We start from the raw sequence: 20315 nt of genomic DNA on the forward strand, positions 1-20315 counted from the left end.
GGATAACATCAGACAGGTAATTAGGCACATTACATTATCCACTGTGTTGGATAAATAAATGGAATTGCTGTGCATTGCTATATATCTCTGTGCATGTCTTGGCTGTAGTTTCACTTTCATTTGAAAATCTCACTATCCTCTTGTAAGTAGATCAACCCGCGCCTCGCAATTCTGGCGCTCTAGCGCCGGTTTCCCACAGATTGCTCTGAAATACACATTTCTGGAGTTCTGTTATTCAGTTCGGAGCAGAGGATTGAATAAATACAATACAGACCATTATGGTATTTGAGGGATCTATTGGTGAGTAAAAAAAAAATAAAAAAAAATCAGTGAATGGTTGAATTGTGTGGAGGTTATTCAAAGAGATTTCAATGAGGATTTTATAAACAATTGCAGCCAAGACATTTTTCAGATACATTTTCAAATACATTCAAAAATACTCCAAACATACTGTAAGCCTATGTGTAAATGACAAGTAAAATTATTTGCTCTTGGTGTGTCTCATAATCTGTCACACTTTTACACTGTATTTCACAGGCGCATAGTATAAGCAGAGTGTTATAAGCAGTGTTATAAGCAGAGTGTTATAAGCAGAGTGGTGGAAAGCACAGAGACCGACTGCACCCCTGCACCCCAGCCCAACATGCTGCCAGGTGGACCCAGAAGTTAACATGTCGCTCCGTGGGAGACATCAGGTTTTCTATGTGTGTCTATGGAGTGAAGTCACTGCATGGTGGACAGCTTTTTAAATGACTAGCTGATGATTCATATCTGCTGCCCACCAATAACATGGCCAGCACGAGGCAGTTTGCACTTGAGTATGTCCAAAATGGCCGAGGCCTTCTTGAAGCTCACCTCCAGAACCCCTCCTTGGTCGTGAATGAGTTGCGGAAACACAACATCATCTCTGAGAGACAGGTGCGAAAAGTCATGAACTACAAGAAGAGGTCTTCCAAAACAAGAGTGTTGCTGGACATGGTGATCAGGAAAGGAGAAGCTGCCAGTAACGACCTTTTGCGGATACTGTATGACACACGGAACAAAACCTTACCTAGAGCGAACCCTACCCAGAAGCCATCTTGCCCAGACTTGCATTATTGGATCAGCTGCTTTTCTTTCACCGAAGACCCTGATCCACAAAGTGACCCCGCCCCAGGTATGTGGCCCAGCTACCAGTGTGAGATAACATCTTACAGCAGTGGAGGCTGGCCACCAGAGACAGAAATCCCCTGTAGCCCCAATGGGATGTAGGTCAATAATAGTCCAAAACAAATGATGCAAGCAACTCATACATCATTATATTAGTTGCTTGCATCATTACACAGTATCTGCAATGCAGGGGAGGCTGGTGGAGGTAGAAATCGGAGGACAGGCTCATTGTAATGCATGGAATGGAATGAGGAATGGTATCAACGTCTGATACCATTCCCCATTCCATTCCATGCATTAGAATGAGCCCGTCTTCCGATTTCTACCTCCACCAGCCTCACCTGTATTGCAGATACTGTGTAATATAATGATGTATGAGTTGCTTGCATCATTTGTTTTGGACTATTATTGACCTACATCCCATTGGGGTTACAGGGGATTTCTGTCTCTGGTGGCCAGCCTCCTCGAATCATGCACACATGGTGCAGAAACACAACAGATAATGTCTGACACTGCAAGACCATTTCGGGGGGTTATATTATTATTAGGGAGGATGTTGTTGTTGTTGTTTTTTTATAGCAATGCACATTGATCTTAAGATGGCTCCTTTAAGAGTGGCAAACATTGATCTTAAGATGGTTATACGACAGGAGATTCTTTTGGTGCACTGTATCTTGAAGATGTGTCTGTATTCCTTTCGAACCAGAATTTACCAAGTGAGAAAGTTTATGTGAAAATGTGGAATATGTAACAAAAACATATGTAGAAAATATTGGTGAGCAATTCCATTAAGATCCAGGTTTTTAATCTGTGATTAATTATTATTTTACTGTGTAATTATTTCTGTACCCAAGTGTGCAGCTGGTAATTTCTTAGTATATAGTATAACAAACCGTTTATTTATTTATTTTTATTTACTTTTTTTATTTCCAGAACTAGGGCCCTGTGAGGGGTACCAGAAACAGCTGAGAATGAAAGCCAACGAGTTAGTCCAGGCCGGGCGGGACCAAAGCCTGCACTTTCTCAAAGACAAGGCTAAATGCAAAACATTTACTTACATCCCTGTTGTCTTGGATACGGACACTACCGAGATGTCCAAGATTAAAAGCAAGGCCTACAAAAAATCACGCACCAAGAAACTGAAGACATACATTCCAAAAGACAAGGGGAATCTGACACCGAATCAATTACTTAAAAACAACGAGAAGAACATTTTACTCGTTGGTAAACCTGGAATTGGAAAGACAACTGTTGTCCAGCAAGTTCTGAGTGTTTGGGCAGAGAATGAGGACAATGTAGGGAGCTACATGTTCTACTTTGACGAATCTTCGATGAGGTCAATGTCTCATTCTTCACAGCCCTCATCATTGAGGTCCCTGCTGTTCGACCGGTACCTCAAGCCAGAGGAAGGCACTGATGATGAGGTGCTGTGTGACATCAACAAGAATTCGGAAAATGTCATTGTGGTGTTCGATGGGATCATGGATGCAATCAGCAATTCAGTGGTGATGAGCATTTTGAACAGAGACCTTCTGTGTGATGCCAAGATTCTGACTACGTGCAGACCAGAGGCGGAGGACTGTGAGGTTCTAACCGACTGGCCCTCTTACAGGGTGGAAGTGAAAGGATTCAATGATGAGACAATCCATGCTTACTTTGAGTGGATGTTAGGCACAGGCGACGACTACGCCGCTAGTGTTTTCAACAATCTTGCCGTGTTCAGTCTCTGCCACGTCCCAATGTATGCGTTCATAGTGGCTGCTTGTATATCGTTCTGCCCCTCGGATGCTGATAACCACTTGTGTACCATCACAGAGATGTACGTCAAGATATTTCGCCATTGCCTGAAACATCAGGACAACCAAAATGTTGAAAACCTAGACACGTACATCCGTTGCAACAAGGGTAACATCAAGTTCTTAGCTGCAAAGTCCTTCCATGCAATGCTGGCAAAAACGGTAAACTTGACAGGACTGGATCGCAAGGATAACAGTGTTCAACGTGCGTTCTTGACAACTGCCACCGAAGACGCATCAAGATCCCCTGTGTACACCTTCCTCCACAACACAATGCACGAGTTCTGGGCTGCTCTCTTCCTGTTGATGACGCCAGACAACATCACTACGGTCCTTCAGCAATGCCAGACTGAAGACGGAAAGTATTTGAAATACATGGTTTCTTTCTTCTGTGGACTCTTGTCCAGAAACGTTGCTGATTTGATTAAAGATGTGGTGCCTGAGGACAAGATTCGGGCAATATCGGACTCATGCCTGGAGACGGTCATAGACACATTTCTCAGCCCTGCAATACAACAGACTGGCCACGATGACTCTGGTTTAGAAGTTGGGTCTGAAAATATCCTCTTTGTTTGCCAGTGCTTGTATGAGCTCCAATCACCCGAGGCCTGCTTACTATTCTTAAGCAAAGTGGCCAATGAGCTGGATCTGTGTGGAGAGCAGCTTGACCCTCAACAGTGCTGTGCTGTGTCATATGTGATCAACCAATCAGCAGGCAGAAATATCAGACTGGACATGGGGGACTGCACTTTGTCGGACAGGGGAGTGAAACTGATTCTGGGCTCTTTGGAAAATCTTCTCTGTCTCAGGTAGGCATGAGACATGATATACACACACACACACACACACACACACACACACACACACATACACACACACACACACACACACACACACACACACACGATTTTTACGAGTTTAACATGATTATACTTGATTTAATGTTGATTTGATGTATTTTGGGGGGTGTTGCATTTTTTTTTTAAAGTGTTGCAGTTAAAATGTAAACAAACACTGTATAGCTTCAAAACATGGTTAAAACTATCATTTTGATCTCATGGATGGTCAGTCCTTGCATCCATAGCCCCGTCTATGAATTTGAAGGTGGTATTTCTCCAGCCCCTTCCATCGGCTGTTCACCAAAAAAAATGGCAAGGAGACAGCTTTGTTATTGATTGAATCCCAGATTGCCCCTTTTAAAGGGTTAGTTCAGGATTTTTTCATTTATAGTGAGATGGTTCCTTACCCTGAAAGTAGTCTTTGGGCCAGGAGAAACAGTAATCCATGGTTGTTTAAATAGCCACTACTAACTTCATCTAACTTTAGCCACCGCTAACAAAAAACAAAGGGAGTGATGAGGGGCTAAAAAAATTCTTTTTTTTTTTTTTTTTTTTTCAAAGTTTAGCTTTTTATGTAAAGTGCAAAATTCCCTTTTATGATTTCTTTGATAGACTGGATCCCATCACACAATGCCAGATGTGGACCGTTGCCTTACAATCTGGGACCCAGAGTGACCTTGAGGGCTTGCTAAGACTGTGTGATGATGAGGTTCACCTGCCAGTCAGAGAGCAAGCCGACTCAGAGCTGTTTCCGAGAGCGAGGGAGGTCCTGAAGCAGAGAAGACCACAGGGGGTTAAACTCTGTCTACACCTGGCCATTGACTGGCAGCTTGGGGCTGTGTCCCTCGGGAAGAGCATATTTGCCAGTTTGCCCAGCATTGAAACGATCAGGTGTGTATATTTTCACATTAACATAACATTGTAAGAACATTGTTTATCATATAACGGACATTAACGCCTCGAACGGACAGACTCCGGCAACATGTTTGCTATGCGGCAGAAAGACAGGAACAGTAAGCGGGGCATGGAGGTGTGATTGCTGGATGACTGGGGGAGGGAGGGGCGCTCATGGGGGAGGGAGGGGCGCTCATGGGGGAGGGAGGGGCGCTCATGGGGGAGGGAGGGGCGCTCATGGCCTGCGGTCTGTCTATTCGAGGCTTGAGTCTCAAAGATCCCGTTTGAGGGCGATGTGAACCAACTAGGCTTTGTTTTTTAATGTCATGTATCACATCATATACGCTGATATCATTTAGCTGACGCTTTTATCCAAAGCGACTTACATTGCAGTGAGTGCATACATTTCAGTATATATGGTCCCAGCGGGAATCGAACCCACAACCTAAGCGTTGTCAGGGCCATGCCCTACCAACTGAGCCACAGAGGACCCTGTGAATTCATTAAATGTCATACACATTTTCTGCCCTTTACTGCATGTGTCATTATTGGCTGACCCTATATTAATTGTGGTAACTGTAATACATTGTATACCCATTGCATCATATCACTCCCTTAGGTTTGTTGAACCTGCTGATCAGAGACAATTATATGCAGCATGGAAGATGAAGGTGAAGTCCTTCCAGCAGGATCTCTTGCTGTGCGCGGCCGTTTACCAGATAGAGACTGGCCTACAATGCGTGGAGGATCTGCAGACGGTGCTTAGCCTGACTGACTTCTTAGAGTCTCTGGAAGACCAGAACAAATTCATGCTGAGTCTGTACCAACATGTGAGGCACTACGAGTCTAGCAAAGGTGTGAGCGTTTCAAAAACGTTGCAGCCGGTTTTCACGTCGACCCCTGCAGTGTGGTACGTCAACCTCGCTGACGAAACGACCTCCAACCTTCTTGAGGTGATGAAACTCCAGAATGTGAAGAAGCCGGTTGAACTGTGGTGGTCGGGCAACGAGGGTGAACTGAAGATTCTCCTTCAGTGTTTGCCTTTTATTTCACAGCTGAGGCAAGTTTATCAAACTCACAAACACAATCGCTTTGCTTGAGTGAAATTCTCAACCTGCTTTGTTTTTAACCTGATGTACAGCAGGGGTGGCTGGCAGAGGCACACGTGTTTGATGTCATTCCTCATTCCGTTCTGAGCTCTGCTCTGTTCTCCCTTGGGGGTGTGCACATGTGTTGTCTCGGAGGGGGGTGTGCAGTGCGTGTGTGTTGTCTCGGGGGGGGGGGGGGGGGGTGCACATACTACATTCCTACAATTGATGAGAATTGATTTTATGGCCAAATAGACAGTCTTCTTCTTCTTCTTCTTCTTCTTCTTCTTCTTCTTCTTCTTCTTCTTCTTCTTCTTCTTCTTCTTCTTCTTCTTCTCATTCAATTCCAAGCATTGCAATGAGCCCGTCCTCCGATTTCTACCTCCACCAGCCTCCCACTGACATACAGTGGAGTACACGTCATAACGTGGGGGTGTTCTTCTCTGTGTGAACAGGTTCAACGACTGCATTCACATCCAGCACAATGACATGAAAGCAACCATCGACGGGCTCCTGAAACTCTTCCATTACGCCATACAGCACCAGCCTGAGACAGGGGAGGAGACACTGAGTTTGCTGTCCTCGGTGTGCAGCTACCCGACATTCCCCTTTGCCAGCAGTGAAACAGCTCAGCAGAGTGATTTTCTGCTGCACTTGTATTCCTCCGTAAAAGTGGTCGAATCTAAATTCAAAGACCAGATCTTCTCGGCCTTTGTTCCGGTCTTTCGGGCGGCTCCTGCGGTCTGGGTCTTTGACCTGTCCACTGGTAACGCGTCCGTCCTACTCGAGGTGATGAAGCTCCACACAGAGAAGAAACACGTTCACCTGAACTGGCTGAATGGTGACCTGAGCAAAATTCAGAGTTTTGTTCAGTGTCTACCGTATATCTCACAAGTGAGGTAAGTCAGTTTCAAAAACAACTTTAAGCACAGTATAATGAGATGGAAATCAATTTATTGCCCCTCCCTGCCAGACACCCAAGCACCAGAGGAAACATTACACCTCTTGTGAAACTTGACTGTCAAATGTAACCATTGCCTCAATCCCAGAATGCTCTATGCCTGTATTTACATGTAGTAAATACAGGCATATATGTAGTTATTGTAAATGCAGGTGTGAAAGTGGTTTAGGGACCTTGGACAGAGAGTGGACACCATATCCCTCTAAATTTTGTTTATCAATGATATCATTTATATCACTCTGCATACAGTATTTAGCATCATAATATTTCTACCTGCCGCATTATGTTTGTTATGTTATTGTTTATTTATTTTATTTTTGTTGGCAGGATTAGTCCTCTATATGATGAGTGGTCAGTGGAGAAGGAGCCCAGACTGACTTCAGAGTATGTAGAGGCTCTGCTTTCAGCTCTCCTGTCAGGCCAATCAGAGGACTCTCCAGTGAGATGCCTGTTGATGTTAGATCTTTACAAACAAGTGAAGGACTATGAGATGCAAACGGGCAGGAGTCTCATTGGTCCTTCACTACTGCATGTATATCAAGCTCCAGCAGTCTGGTCCATAGACGTCTCAGAGGGAAAGGCCTCGCTCCTCCTCGACGTGCTGAAACTCCAACCAGAGAAGAAACCAGTCAAGCTGAGGGGCTGGTCAGATGAAACTAGAGAAGTGAGGACTTTGCTTCAGTGTCTGCTCTACATCTCACAGCTCAGGTAGGTCTGGTACTTGTGATGGAAATGTTTTTAGACAGAATACTGCTGTATTGCTTATGACAATGTTGTAACAATGTACTAGGCCTGCCCTACTAGGCCTGCCCTACTAGGCCTGCCCTACTAGGCCTGCCCTACTAGGCCTGCCCTACTAGGCCTGCCCTACTAGGCCTGCCCTACTAGGCCTGCCCTACTAGGCCTGCCCTACTAGGCCTGCCCTACTAGGCCTGCCCTACTAGGCCTGCCCTAGTGATGTTGAGGCGAGCTGTGGAAATTTAAATAAAGTTTGAATAAAGTTTGAATAAAGTTCCTCAAATTCCTTCCAATTCAATATCCTGACAACTATCCTGAAGAAGTATGTGATAGAAATATTATTGATAGAAATGTTTTGATTTTCTTACCTTATGATGAGGCGAGCTGTGGAAATTCACTGAGTATTGTTGCTGGGCAAAACGGGGGTTGAAGGTTGGGAGCAGACTGTGGGAAACAGACCTTGAGACACCTGTTATTGACACAGTGGGCTCCAGACCGCCAACATCCCTATCTTTGTCCTTGATTGTGTTCTTTAAGGAGGAAGGTTGCTGAGCTGCGTCTCAGAGATTTCACTGGACGTCTGTTTGGAGTGTCTCTCCGCTTGAAAGTGTCATGAACTCATATTGGGTGCGAGATACAATCCCGAGATACGATACAAGATACGATACGAGATACGATACGAGATACGATACGAGATCCCGGGATACGAGTTTATTACACTTGCAAACGGAGAGATACTCCAAACAGAAGTCCAGTGAAATCTCTGAGACGGGCGTCTCAAGGACTGTTTTCCACAGCTTGCCTCACCATGAGGTAAATAAAAAAATAAAAATCACATACTTCTTCAAGTTGTCAGGATATTGATTGGCAAGGAATCCGAGGAACTTTATTCACGAGCGAAATTTGTTCATGAATTCATATAAAGTTTCCCCATTTGATTTTTGTTCCCCCCAGCTGTGATGGCCAGCTCTTCCTCGCATTGTGTGAAGCACTCACCGGGAGATCCGAGGAGGTTGCACAGCTATCCCTTTCTCTCCTCCAGGCCCTAGACTACACCATCACATTGTCAGGATGGTTACCCACTCTGTCCTGCAAGGCAATAGGAGCCCTCCTCGGCCAATCTACCTCTGGAGATAAACTCAATGTCACTTTCACCCCACAGAGTGTCTCCCTCCATGGAGCTGCTCTGCTCTTCAGACAGGTGAAAGTGCTTCACAAGCTTAGGTATGTCTTATCTTTTTGAGAGTCAAGCTTAGGTTTGTCTTATCTTTTTGAGAGTCAAGCTTAGGTATGTCTTATCTTTTTGAGAGTCGTACAAATAAATTCACCCCACATTATGGATGTCCAGCAAGTAATTTCTGGATTATGACTATAGGATTATACTAAAGACCTCTTCACCCCCACTACCCCCCTGTACAAGTTTCTCTCTTGTTAATAAAAAAAAAAACTGCCAATGGCCCCTGGTCTGAGCATTGATTACTTTATCTTATGATGATTCACTTACTTAAACAAATGTATTTGTTGTAAGTCGCTTTGGATAAAGGCGTCTTCTAAATGCCATGAATGTAATATGGCTTAGATGAAGTGTTGCATGCTTTTAGTAGGACGCCATAATCACCTCCATCAAACCAGTTGTGTAGCAACGTGACGTTCCTGCTTAACAAGTTTTTATTTATTTCCAGAATCAATGAAATGGCAACAGTGAAGCTAACGCCAGCCGTACGCTACGCCCCACTGATGGTGGAGGAGCTGACCCTGGTGTTGTCCAGTCCAAACCCAACAGAAGGGATGCAGTGTAGAGTGCTCAGTAATTTAGCTTCACTACTGAAAAGGTGGACCATCAGGGTCTTGGATCTGTCATGCTGTGCACTGGAGGGACATCATCTTACCGGCCTGCTGTGCCATCAAGGTCCCTTGACTATCAGGTAAGTGTATTTTTTTTTTTCAGGCTTGAAAGAAAAAAAAAAAATCTATCTCTGGGATTATTTTTTTATACTGTTTAAATAGTTGTGTGTCAACCGTTGTGTGTGTTTGGTCACACTTTCCATGAAGTAATCCCAATACCTGTGTGGTAACTCTTACTTACTCTAGTAATAACATTATATTAACATGCTGTTACACACTGCATTAGTAATTGCTTTGTAATTTCATGGAAATGGAGTTGAGCGGGCTGTTCCTTACTCCACTTGTGTAATAACACAAACCGCTCAGCTCCATGTAATTACCATGTAATTACCAAGTAATTACCTAATGGCTGTATGTGTAACCATGTGTGTCTGTATTCCTCCATGCCAGGCTGAGTCCAGCCTCTCTGCAGCAGCTGGCTGTTGTGGTGTATGAGGCTCAGGATGAGCAACTGACCGAGTGCTTCCTGGAAAAGGTGGACAGAGACCTGTCTGACTGCACACTGGGCTGGAGTGTCCTTCACTACCTGTTGAAGAGCACCACACAACCTGTCACCATCAACCTCAGGAGAAGCGGAATCAAACAGCGCCACATCCCCCATCTCCTCCCAATCCTGAATAATATACACTTTCAAAGGTTTGGGTGACACATTATGATGGTAGCTTGTTAGCAAGTATGTTTACAAGTACAGGATCACAGTCCTTCACACTGAACTAACAGTAACGTGTGTGTTGGATGTACTAATGTATGCCTTTGTTTCGACAGAATTAGCGCCGAATTTCAGAGGACAGCACTGAAAACCATTTACGAGCAACGTGCTGGTCACTTAGTGACAACTTTACTGAAATCTTCAGACCAGTGGATCACCCTCAGCAACCTTGTGTTGGACCATGCTGACTGTGATGCCCTGCGTTTTGCCTTGCACTACAGCGATGGGATCAAACTCGACCTGCTGGGGACCATCATGCCAAAGGAGGGAAGCATCCTTACTCTTCTACACAGAGTCTCTGAGCTTAGGTCTGTATTCAATCTCTGTATGTCAGTGTGTCTTACTTTTTTCTTGTATCTTTAAATCGTTTTTCACAAATAATTGTATCCATTTTTATAATTATAATAATAAAAAAAAGTCACAAAGACAAAAAAAAAAAAAAAAAAAACCACCAAGAATGCATGGCCGACCTTTCACGCCGCCATTTTGCTGTCCTGTGCCACCAGTGTCTCTTTCTTTGGATGAGTCTTATTCTTGGTCCTCTGTGGCTCAGTGTGGTCCTCTGTGGCTCAGTTGGTAGAGCGTGGCGCTAACAACGCTTAGGTTGTGGGTTTGATTCCTGCTGGGACCATATATACTGAAATGTATGAACTCACTGCAATGTAAGTCGCTTTGGATAAAAGCGTCAGCTAAATGGCATATATATATATATATATATATAATATAATTCTTATCTGACATACTATTCTGATCCTCTGACAGAGTCGAAAGGAAGCTACTGCTGCAGCTTCTCCATGCATGTGCAGGACCGAGGATCCTGAAGGTGGCAGTGTCTGCACTCATGACGGTTCTGCGTCACAAACTGGACTTTTCCTGCTCCTCTGTGATGTCAGACCGGGAGGAGGGGCTTGTTTTAAGCCTCAGTTACTCAGACTGTAGGGTCTTATCTTTAACCATCCAGGAAGCCGACGGTGACACGGAACTGAATTTGCACGACTGTCAGGTTTGTTTGTTAATATTTTGCTATTTTGTAAATTTCTTGTCAGTATTTGCTATTTGTTTTTTTATGTCCCATGCACCAACCTCACCAAGTCAATTTCCTGTATGTGCAAATATACTTGGCCAAATAAAAGAATTCTGATTCTGATTCTGATTCTCAGGTTGAGGATGCAGGACTGGAGGAGCTGCTGTCTGTTTTACACAAGGTCCATTTGAGGTGAGATGCTTGTCTGTTGAGAGTTGTCATTGTTTTAGCATTTTTGGTAGTATATAGGATATTTAGGATAAGTATCTATCTGCCAGGAGAAACTGGAACCCATGTTTCAGAGTTCCTTAAATAACCACTACTAACTTCAGCTAACTTTAGCCAATGGGGAGTGATCGTCTCCAAGCTATTCCACACAGCGCACATAAGCCTGGAATAACTACGACTCGACCCCGGCCTTAGTGGGGGGTAATTATTTGTTATTATATTTGTTATTATTTGATTTCAGCGAATCACATGGCTGCAAGGTGTAGGTCCCAATCAGAAATGTGTTTGTCCAATCAGGCTGGTCAATTGGCTGGTCCAATCAGGGGGTGGTGGGGGTGGTGGTGGTGGTGGTGGGAGGGGGGGGTGCTGTGGGACATGATTGATACGAAGTAAAGCCAGTGGCTAAGCGCTGTCTGTTTCCGACGCTCTTTTGCTATTGGGTAAATTTCTTGTCAATATTTGCTATTTGTTTTTTATGTCCATGCACCAACCTCACCAAGTCAATTAATTTCCTGTATGTGCCAAATAAAATAATTCTGATTCTGATTCTGATTCTATTGGCATGAGGCCGAGTTTGACGCCAACTATACATTTACCTTTTTGCCCCCCAGCCTCGAAAAATCCACTCTCCTGCAGCTCCTGCAGTTGTTGTCTGTGGGGGGTGGAGACAGGTCGGTTGGGCTGGCAACGTTACTCTCTAGAGCCTTGGGGAAGGAGGTGGACCTCAGTCAGACCCGGTTGGACCTGAAGGCCTGTTCATCCCTGGCCCTGATTCTGGAGTACTCAGAGGGGTTGTCAGAGCTGGACCTCAGCCACTGCCAACTCACTGACAGCCACATAGACTCTCTGCTCCCACATCTGCACAAAATACAAGTCCTGAAGTAAGGACATCTCAGTGTAAATATTCTTAGATGCAAGGAGCATGAGAATAGTATTGTTTATGTTTGAGTAGTCTGTTGAGGAATGCCATTATTTGTCACGTGCATACAAGTATACAGTGAAATGCAAAAGTGACAGTGCCACAGAGTAGTGCAACAATACAATAAGTTTTAAAATAGAATAAAATAAAATAAAATAGAAGTACTAAAAAATATACAGTATGAACAGAATAAACAGTATCCATGTTAGGTTCGTAAGTTGTGCTGGGGGGAATGAATGAACTACCTTGCTTTCTCTTTTCTAGCCTTTCCAATAATGAAATCACAGACGATGGTGCTGTCAAGCTTAACCTGTACATGATTGGGAACAGCTTTACAGAAACAGTAGGGTGAGTACAGCAGCTGCTATGCTTGCCTATGCTTGTGTCCAGGGCCCAGTCAAAATGTGTGATCAGGAAGAACTTTCGTTCTCCACAGGCTGTTCAACAACAAGATCACAGAGTTTGACTGCTTCTTGCCGGATAAACGCTACAAACTTAGAGAACACGTGGAGCCCGGTGCATTCTTTGAGCCGCAGGGCCAAACCATGACACACCTGGGATGTACCTCTAAAGTATTTGCAAAGGTATTTATTTAAATTAATTAATTAGAGTTATTTATTTACAAGTGTCTGCCATTCCGCCATATGAAATTGATTAACAAAATGTATTACGAACAATATATATATATATATATTTTTTTTAAATAACTAATTACAGTGGTCTTTGATCCCACAGACAAAACCCACGATGGAAGAATTTGACCCTGAGAAGACAGTTAGAGACGGCAACATTGCCTACAGGTAATTGAATCATTGACGGTTGAATGTTTCACCTTAATTTAAGTATTACTCTCTTTCTCATTATTGTGCCAAGGTGTTTTCAGTGAGAACCACTCAACCAGGTCAAGTTGATGTCCTCTTTCATGCTGCATCCCAGGTTCCAGTGTGTGTCTTGTGGCACGTTCCAGTGCAGAGCAACAGGGCTGGTGTTTGGGATGAGGGGCCCAGCGACTGTAGAGTACTATGTGGACCATTGGGACATGCATGTCCTGGCTAACACCAGCTATGTCCCAGCTGGTCCCCTGTTTGACATCAGCAGTCCAGGGGGACAGCTGCACCAACTGCATCTGCCTCACTGTGAGGTTGGCGGTGAGTTGATCTCGCGGCAGGTTTAAAGATCGACTCAAATCCTGAGAAAGTAAAAGCACACCAATAGTCCTAATGAGTTGATGTGAATTATAGAAAGAGTGAAATTTAATTAAGTTAAATCAGAAATAAGTTATATAACGTGTGTGTGTGTGTGTGTGTGTGTGTGTGTGTGTGTGTGTGTGTGTGTGTGTGTGTGTGTGTGTGTGTGTGTATTACCAGTGTACGCAGCTGAGAAGCTCCTTGTGGCTCACCTGTGCAGAAATAACAAGGAGTTCTTGAAGCCCAAGAGGGTGACCCACTCACACGCGACTCTTGGCATTACTGGGCTCTCACGATACGGCGTAGTCCGTCTGAAAAAATTCTACAACCAGCGTATCCAAGGACAGGTGCTGTTATTCCTAGAGCCAGACATCACCGATACACAACAAAGGCTCTGGATCTTCCTGCTACCCAGAAGTGTGCCATTTACTCAGGTGCGCGTCCACCTTCTTTTCCTTTTTTGTTTTTCCTCACAGAAAATGTACAGTGCCAGTCAAAACTTTGGACACACCTTCTCATTCAATGGTTTTTCTTTATTATTTTTTTTTAAATTATTTTCTACATTGTAGATTAATATTGAAGACATCAAAACTATGAAGGAACACATATGGAATTATGTAGTAAACAAAAAAGTGTTAAACAAACCAGAAAATGTTTTATATTTTAGATTCTTCAAAGTAGCCACCTTTTGCTTTGATGACAGCTTTGCACACTCTTGGCAAAGTGTGTCCAAACCTTTGACTGGTACTGTACATTTAGACATAATACAATTAATTGCAGATACTGTATAGGTTTCCAGGATAATAAATAATATTTAAAAAATATATAATCATTTTGTAGCCAGGAAGCATGCACAGTTTGTAATGCATTTAACACTGTTGCATTTTCACACTGTGTTGTAGACAATGAAGGACATGAATCCACATATTCTTGTTTAATATTATTTTTGCATTTCAAATTGAAACTGAAATAGATCAAATAGGACCCTTGTTTGGTTGTTATTCATATGTCATAGAGTTATAAAAACAAGAGGGTGCCCTCCCGTAAAGGAACTGTGATTAAATGGGGAGTGCGTTGTCAACCAACTTCATCTTCTGTCATTTGAGTGGACGTGAATCAAAATGTTGGTTATTACACTGCCACCTGCTGTGCTGGAGTGTCCGCTCTCATTGTATCAACTCAGGTCAGTTATTTATTGGCACCAGAAGATGGCGCTATGCGCCTAAAAGCCAATTTACAATAAATAACAAACAAAATAGAATTGACTACATGGTGCCCCTCATCTGTCACAAATGCAATGCATGGGAAAGATAGCCTTCTCTAGGGCTATAACTCTATAACTGTAATTCATCAATGAAGTTTGTTATCAACATGTCTGTCTGAGGGTCATATCAAGTTGTTTCCACAGGTTGAGAAGCACAACAAAGAGTACAAATACATCAGGACCAGCTCCAACTGCATTCTGAGGCCCAAAGGCAAATACAGTGTGACCTCTGGCCTCAAACAGGGCTTCAACGTGCAGCCCAAAGTATGTAGAACCCAAAACAAGAAATGATCTGATTTAAATCTTCCTGATTATGTATCTTTACTTGTAGGTGTTCAGCTAAGGGTATTTCACTCTCTGTACTTGTGTTTTTATATGTGTAAATGAAGGCTTTTGGAATGTCCAATGCATGTTATTTGCAGAGCTTATGGTAACACACTACACATGCTAAACAGTCTCTCTCTCTCTCTCTCTCCTTAGTTTTCTCTCACTTTACTCATATCTGTGCTCTCTTTCAGAAATACATTTTGGCCATTGATTATAGTCCTGACCAGCATGCCACATTCGAGATGTTCCTGAGTCGTGGTGTCAGAGAGCTGAGGATGAGGATCCAAGAGAAGATCAAGCAGAAGTTGCTGACTTGCTGGTCTCGCAGGGTGATTTTGAAACCACAGTCTGGTAAGTTAGCTGCTCTCTCTCTCTCTCTCTCTCTGTTTCTCTTTCTCTCTGTCTGTCTGTCTCTCTGTCTCTCTCTCACTCTCTCTCTCTGTCTTTCTCTCTCTCTCTCTCTCTTTCTCTCTCTTTCTCTGTCTCTTTCTTTCTCTCTCTCTCTCTCTCTCTCTCTCTCTCTCTCTCTCTCTATCAATCTTTGGCAGATTGAGACCTGCATACTTTTAGTTGAATAGGAAAACATTTGGTTTGCAAAGTGCTAAAGTGCAACGGTGAGAAATGGAGAGGAACATGTTTTGCATCGCTGTGCTTTTGTCTTCATGATTTACATTTCCAGTCTTAGTTTTGGACAATAATTTGTACAGCATTTCATTGGTCAATGTTGACAGGCAATTTGCTGAACCAAACACTGAACTGAATTCATTGGTATTTTCAATGCATGTTGTATATGTTAACTGTTACTTGTGCACTCCTTGAAACACCCTCCTGGCCACAACCCTTCCCTCCTCCCCTTGTCTTCAGGAGATAACGTTCCCCAACTGACCAAACAGTTGAGTGAACAGCAGTGGCTGATGACATTGTGTGGCATACTGGATGAACTATCTGATAGAGAGAAGAAGAAGTTGAAGGGACTAATGAGGAACACTCAGGGACGACCACGCATCCCCAGGAGCGCTGTGGAAGGGCTGGAGGAGACTGTCGACCTGGCTGAGCTGATGGTGAACACCTGGGGCATGAGAGACTCCATCAAGGCCGCCCGGGAATTCATGGAAAAACTGCCACGCAACGATGATCGGGTGACGTTCATGCTGAGGCCTTTTCTGGATCAGCTTGGCTAGGTCCTCGGACCGTGGGAGTGTGACCAACTATTGACAGGATTGACAGCCCTGTATCATTACCTGGACATGCAAATGTTGACGTTCAAGAACTTTTCCTATTCGTCAGATTCAAAGACGTTATTTTTATAGCTATGACACCAAAGGAAGAATGGTAGGTTGGTAGGTTGCAGGTGCAGGAGGGTGTATAACCAAGACTTCCAATCTGAACGTCGCAAGTTTCAGTGGACTATTTTTTGACTATTTTGACAAGGTGCTTAAAGGGGTTAGGAAAATGTTCAGGTCTCTGGAGGTGTTACTCATCACGGCAAAATTCACCAAACCATTATATAATACAGTATATACTGTATGCATCAAGAGCGTGCCACGCTTTAAAAAGTGCTTAACCGCGGTGCTCAGAACTTGTGGTACTGTATATTAATTCAAAAACAGTCCTCAGTTCACAGTTTTACAGGGAAACATCAGGTATATTTGTGTTATGATATTGTTATATCTATATTAGGTATATTTTGTATATTACTTTACATTACTTTTTTCATGTTGTCATGTTTTTTTAGACCTTTGTCATCGTGAAGATGACAAGTAGGACTAACAGGGTGTGTTACTCAGCAGCACAGCACCATGGTGTGCCCCTTTTTGACCAGTGAGATCATTTCTGGGCTTTATTTCTGACTATTTAGGGGACTTTTGACTCGAGCACCCTCAGGGGCACCATCCTCCATAATGTAAATTTAACCATTGTAATGTACACTCACCAAACACTTTATTAGGAACACCTGTACACCTTCTCATGGTGGAGGTGGTGTAATGGTGTGGGGAATGTTTTCTTGGCACATTTTGGGCCCGTTAATACCAATCTATCATCGCTTGAATGACACAGCCTATTTGAGTATTGTTGCTGACCATGTGCATCCCTTCATGGCCACAATTTACCCATCTTCTAATGGCTACTTCCAGCATGATAATGCACCATGTCACAAAGCAAAAGTCGTCTCAAACTGGTTTCATGAACATGACAATGAATTCAGTGTTCTTCAGTGGCCTTCCCAGTCACCGGATCTGAATCCAATAGAACACCTTTGGGATGTGGTAGAACGGGAGATTCACAGCTTGAAAGTGCACCTGAAAAATCTGCAGGAATTGCGTGATGCAATCATGTCACCATGGACCAGAATCTCAAAGGAATGTTTCCAACATCTTGTGGAATCAATGCCACGAAGAATTGAAGCTGTTTTGAGAGCAAAGGGAGGCCCTACCCAGTATTAGTATAATGTTCCTGTCACGCCCTCCACTTCCATCTAGTCTGTGCCAGTTCCTCCCTCTCTCCTGTCTGTCTTTCTCTGTCTGTCTGTGTTGTGTGTGGGCGTGGCCAGGCTCCGGTTACCTGTCACTCATCATCTCCACCTGCTCGTTCTGCTCACCTGTTGGTCATCTCCTTGAACCAACCAACCTCCTTGTTTAAACCCCGGCTTCCCATCCACTCTTCGCCATTCTCATCCTCGACTGCTTAGTCTCATTTTGATTCTTAAGTCCTAGTGTCTTAGTACTCTGTCTGATCATTATCTCTTTATGCTCCAGGACCTCAACCCAGTTATCCACCTGCCTGCCTGTCCGCCTGCCCTGCCTGCCTGCCAAGTCTACCTGGCTTGCCTGCCCTGTCTGCCTGCCTGCCAAGTCTACCTGGCTTGCCTGCCCTGTCTGCCTGCCTGCCTATGCTACCTGCCTGCCTGTCCTACCCCATTTGCCATTCCTTTTCCTGTTTCCTGCCATTCCCTCATTAAATATCCTATTATTTTATATTCGTGTCCTGACTCTGTGTTCCGTGCCTGGGTTCATTAGCTCTGACCTTAACAGTTCCTAATAAAGTGTTCGGTGAGTGTATGTGTGAAGATGTACTTGAACAAGGCAGTGGTTGAGAGTCCTGCCAAGATGTAAGTGTTTACAACTCATTTTATTTGTATTTTGTACATTTATTGTATATTCTGTATGTAGTCTTACATTTGTAACCACTGAAATGAGACCTATGAAATGTGAACGATACCTGCTTGTTTGAATTGGACATTTTTCTCATATATTCTGATAAATCTTGAATTTGATCAAAGTGTCTTCAAATCATTCATCCACACCTTTTCACTATCATAACACCAGGGGTTAAATTGGGCCCATAAACCCCCTATAGACTACCCCATAGACGTACCCCTCTAGACGTTCCTCCCATAAACGTACCCCATAGACGTACCCCTCTAGACGTTCCTCCCATAAACGTACCCCATAGACGGTCAGTCAGTGTTTTGTTTCTGCACACACAGCAGCCCGTGCATTCATGCATGGAGGGTAAGGTACACAAAACATGCGAGCGCGCGACGACAAGAGGCCGCGGCGTGAAATGACCCGTGCAGAGTAAGATAAACAAATCAAACGACCACCATTTACCAGTCTACTAGTAGCTATGTCCGTGAGGCGTGAACAACATCAGCATGTAGCGATCTAGTTAGGTTTATAGCGAGACTTTTAGTTAAATCATGCGTATCTTTATGCTTTGCGCAAAGTATGTTGCTAAGTCATCTGAGCCGTTTCAAGAGATGAGGTATTCTGAACTCAAGTTAGCTGGCTAAATCACGATGTAGCTCGCATGTTACACTAACGTACCTGCCGTTACACTGGACACTGCGTGCGGGTGGTCAAAGACAAGTCGCTATCTGAAATAGTGATTTTGAACAACATTGAATGTGTGGAGTTGAAGGCAGTAAGAAAAGTTAACAGACTTTTTTTGAAAGGTAAAATAGAATATGGCTCCTCAGCATTGAGGATAGTTTAGTAGCTTAACTCCAACAATGTTAACCTTTTTACAAATATAATCATCTACCTTACATAATTACTTACATTAGATTAGGGAAGATCATGTGCAGCGTGTACTGTATCAAAGATGAAATGTTTAAACTGTGACAACTGTGCAATTATTAATAAAAGTAAATTAAAGTAAATTAACCTTAGCTGGCCCACCATTACAGAGGGTTAGGGTTAGGTCACCTTTACAGAGGGTTAGGGTTAGGGTTAGGTCACCTTTACAGAGGGTTAGGGTTAGGTCACCTTTACAGAGGGTTAGGGTTAGGGTTAGGTCACCTTTACAGAGGGTTAGGGTTAGGTCACCTTTACAGAGGGTTAGAGTTAGGGTTAGGTCACCTTTACAGAGGGTTAGGGTTAGGTCACCTTTACAGAGGGTTAGGGTTAGGGTTAGGTCACCTTTACAGAGGGTTAGGGTTAGGTCACCTTTACAGAGGGTTAGGGTTAGGTCACCTTTACAGAGGGTTAGAGTTAGGGTTAGGTCACCTTTACAGAGGGTTAGGGTTAGGGTTAGGTCACCTTTACAGAGGGTTAGAGTTAGGGTTAGGTCACCTTTACAGAGGGTTAGGGTTAGGTCACCTTTACAGAGGGTTAGGGTTAGGTCACCTTTACAGAGGGTTAGGGTTAGGTCACCTTTACAGAGGGTTAGGGTTAGGTCACCTTTACAGAGGTGGGATCCAACAAAGTATACTAGAAAATGGGTGTTAACAAGAAGGTCCGCAGACCACACAGCATGCAGAGAAAGGAGTCTGTTGACTGCAGCTCATCATCATATGAGCCTATCTGGGAACTACTGAGCTAAGCCATTGGGAAACAAAGGGTTGTAAACTGTGTGGCCTATCTGTGTCTCTTGACATGAAATGAAAATATGGTTATGTAGATTGAAGGAAGACATTAATATGAATTAATATAATGTACAGTACCAGTCAAATGTTTGGACACATCTTCTCATCCAGTGTTTTTTTTATTTTATTTTTTTTATTTTTTTTAAAATTATTTTCTACATTGTAGATTAATATTGAAGACATCAAAACTATGAAGGAACACATATGGAATTATGTAGTAAACAAAAAAGTGTTAAACAAACCAGAATTTGTTTTATATTTTAGATTCTTCAAAGTAGCCACCTTTTGCTTTGATGACAGCTTTGCACACTCTTGGCAAGGTGTGTCCAAACTTTTGACTGGTCCTGTATGTAACTTTTGACTGGTACTGTATGTAACTTTTGACTGGTACTGTATGTAACTTTTGACTGGTCCTGTGTG

At 43.4% G+C, this 20315-nt stretch overlaps 1 protein-coding gene across 2 annotated transcripts; it reads left to right on the forward strand.

Annotated features, from left to right (window-relative positions):
- Positions 1-3220: 3220 nt before the first annotated feature.
- Positions 3221-18296, forward strand: LOC310805559 (uncharacterized protein). Of its 2 annotated transcripts, none has more exons than XM_083671289.1 (20): positions 3221-3754; positions 4397-4675; positions 5298-5738; positions 6222-6665; positions 7055-7435; positions 8420-8689; positions 9148-9390; positions 9761-10006; positions 10136-10387; positions 10842-11082; positions 11240-11295; positions 11943-12212; positions 12515-12598; positions 12687-12834; positions 12986-13050; positions 13187-13398; positions 13618-13871; positions 14846-14965; positions 15220-15379; positions 15893-18296. In XM_083671289.1, the coding sequence occupies exons 1-20, from the start codon at positions 3252-3254 to the stop codon at positions 16207-16209; spliced, it is 4986 nt and encodes a 1661-aa protein (XP_083527415.1). In that variant the 5' UTR covers positions 3221-3251; the 3' UTR covers positions 16210-18296. The 2 variants fall into 2 exon arrangements, with proteins under 2 accessions (XP_083527415.1, XP_083527416.1); XM_083671290.1 differs by having other exon boundaries at positions 15896-18296.
- The last annotated feature ends 2019 nt before the right edge of the window (positions 18297-20315 follow it).

The sequence above is a fragment of the Argentina silus genome, assembly GCF_951799395.1.
Source record: "Argentina silus genome assembly, chromosome: 1".
NCBI lineage: Eukaryota > Metazoa > Chordata > Actinopteri > Argentiniformes > Argentinidae > Argentina > Argentina silus.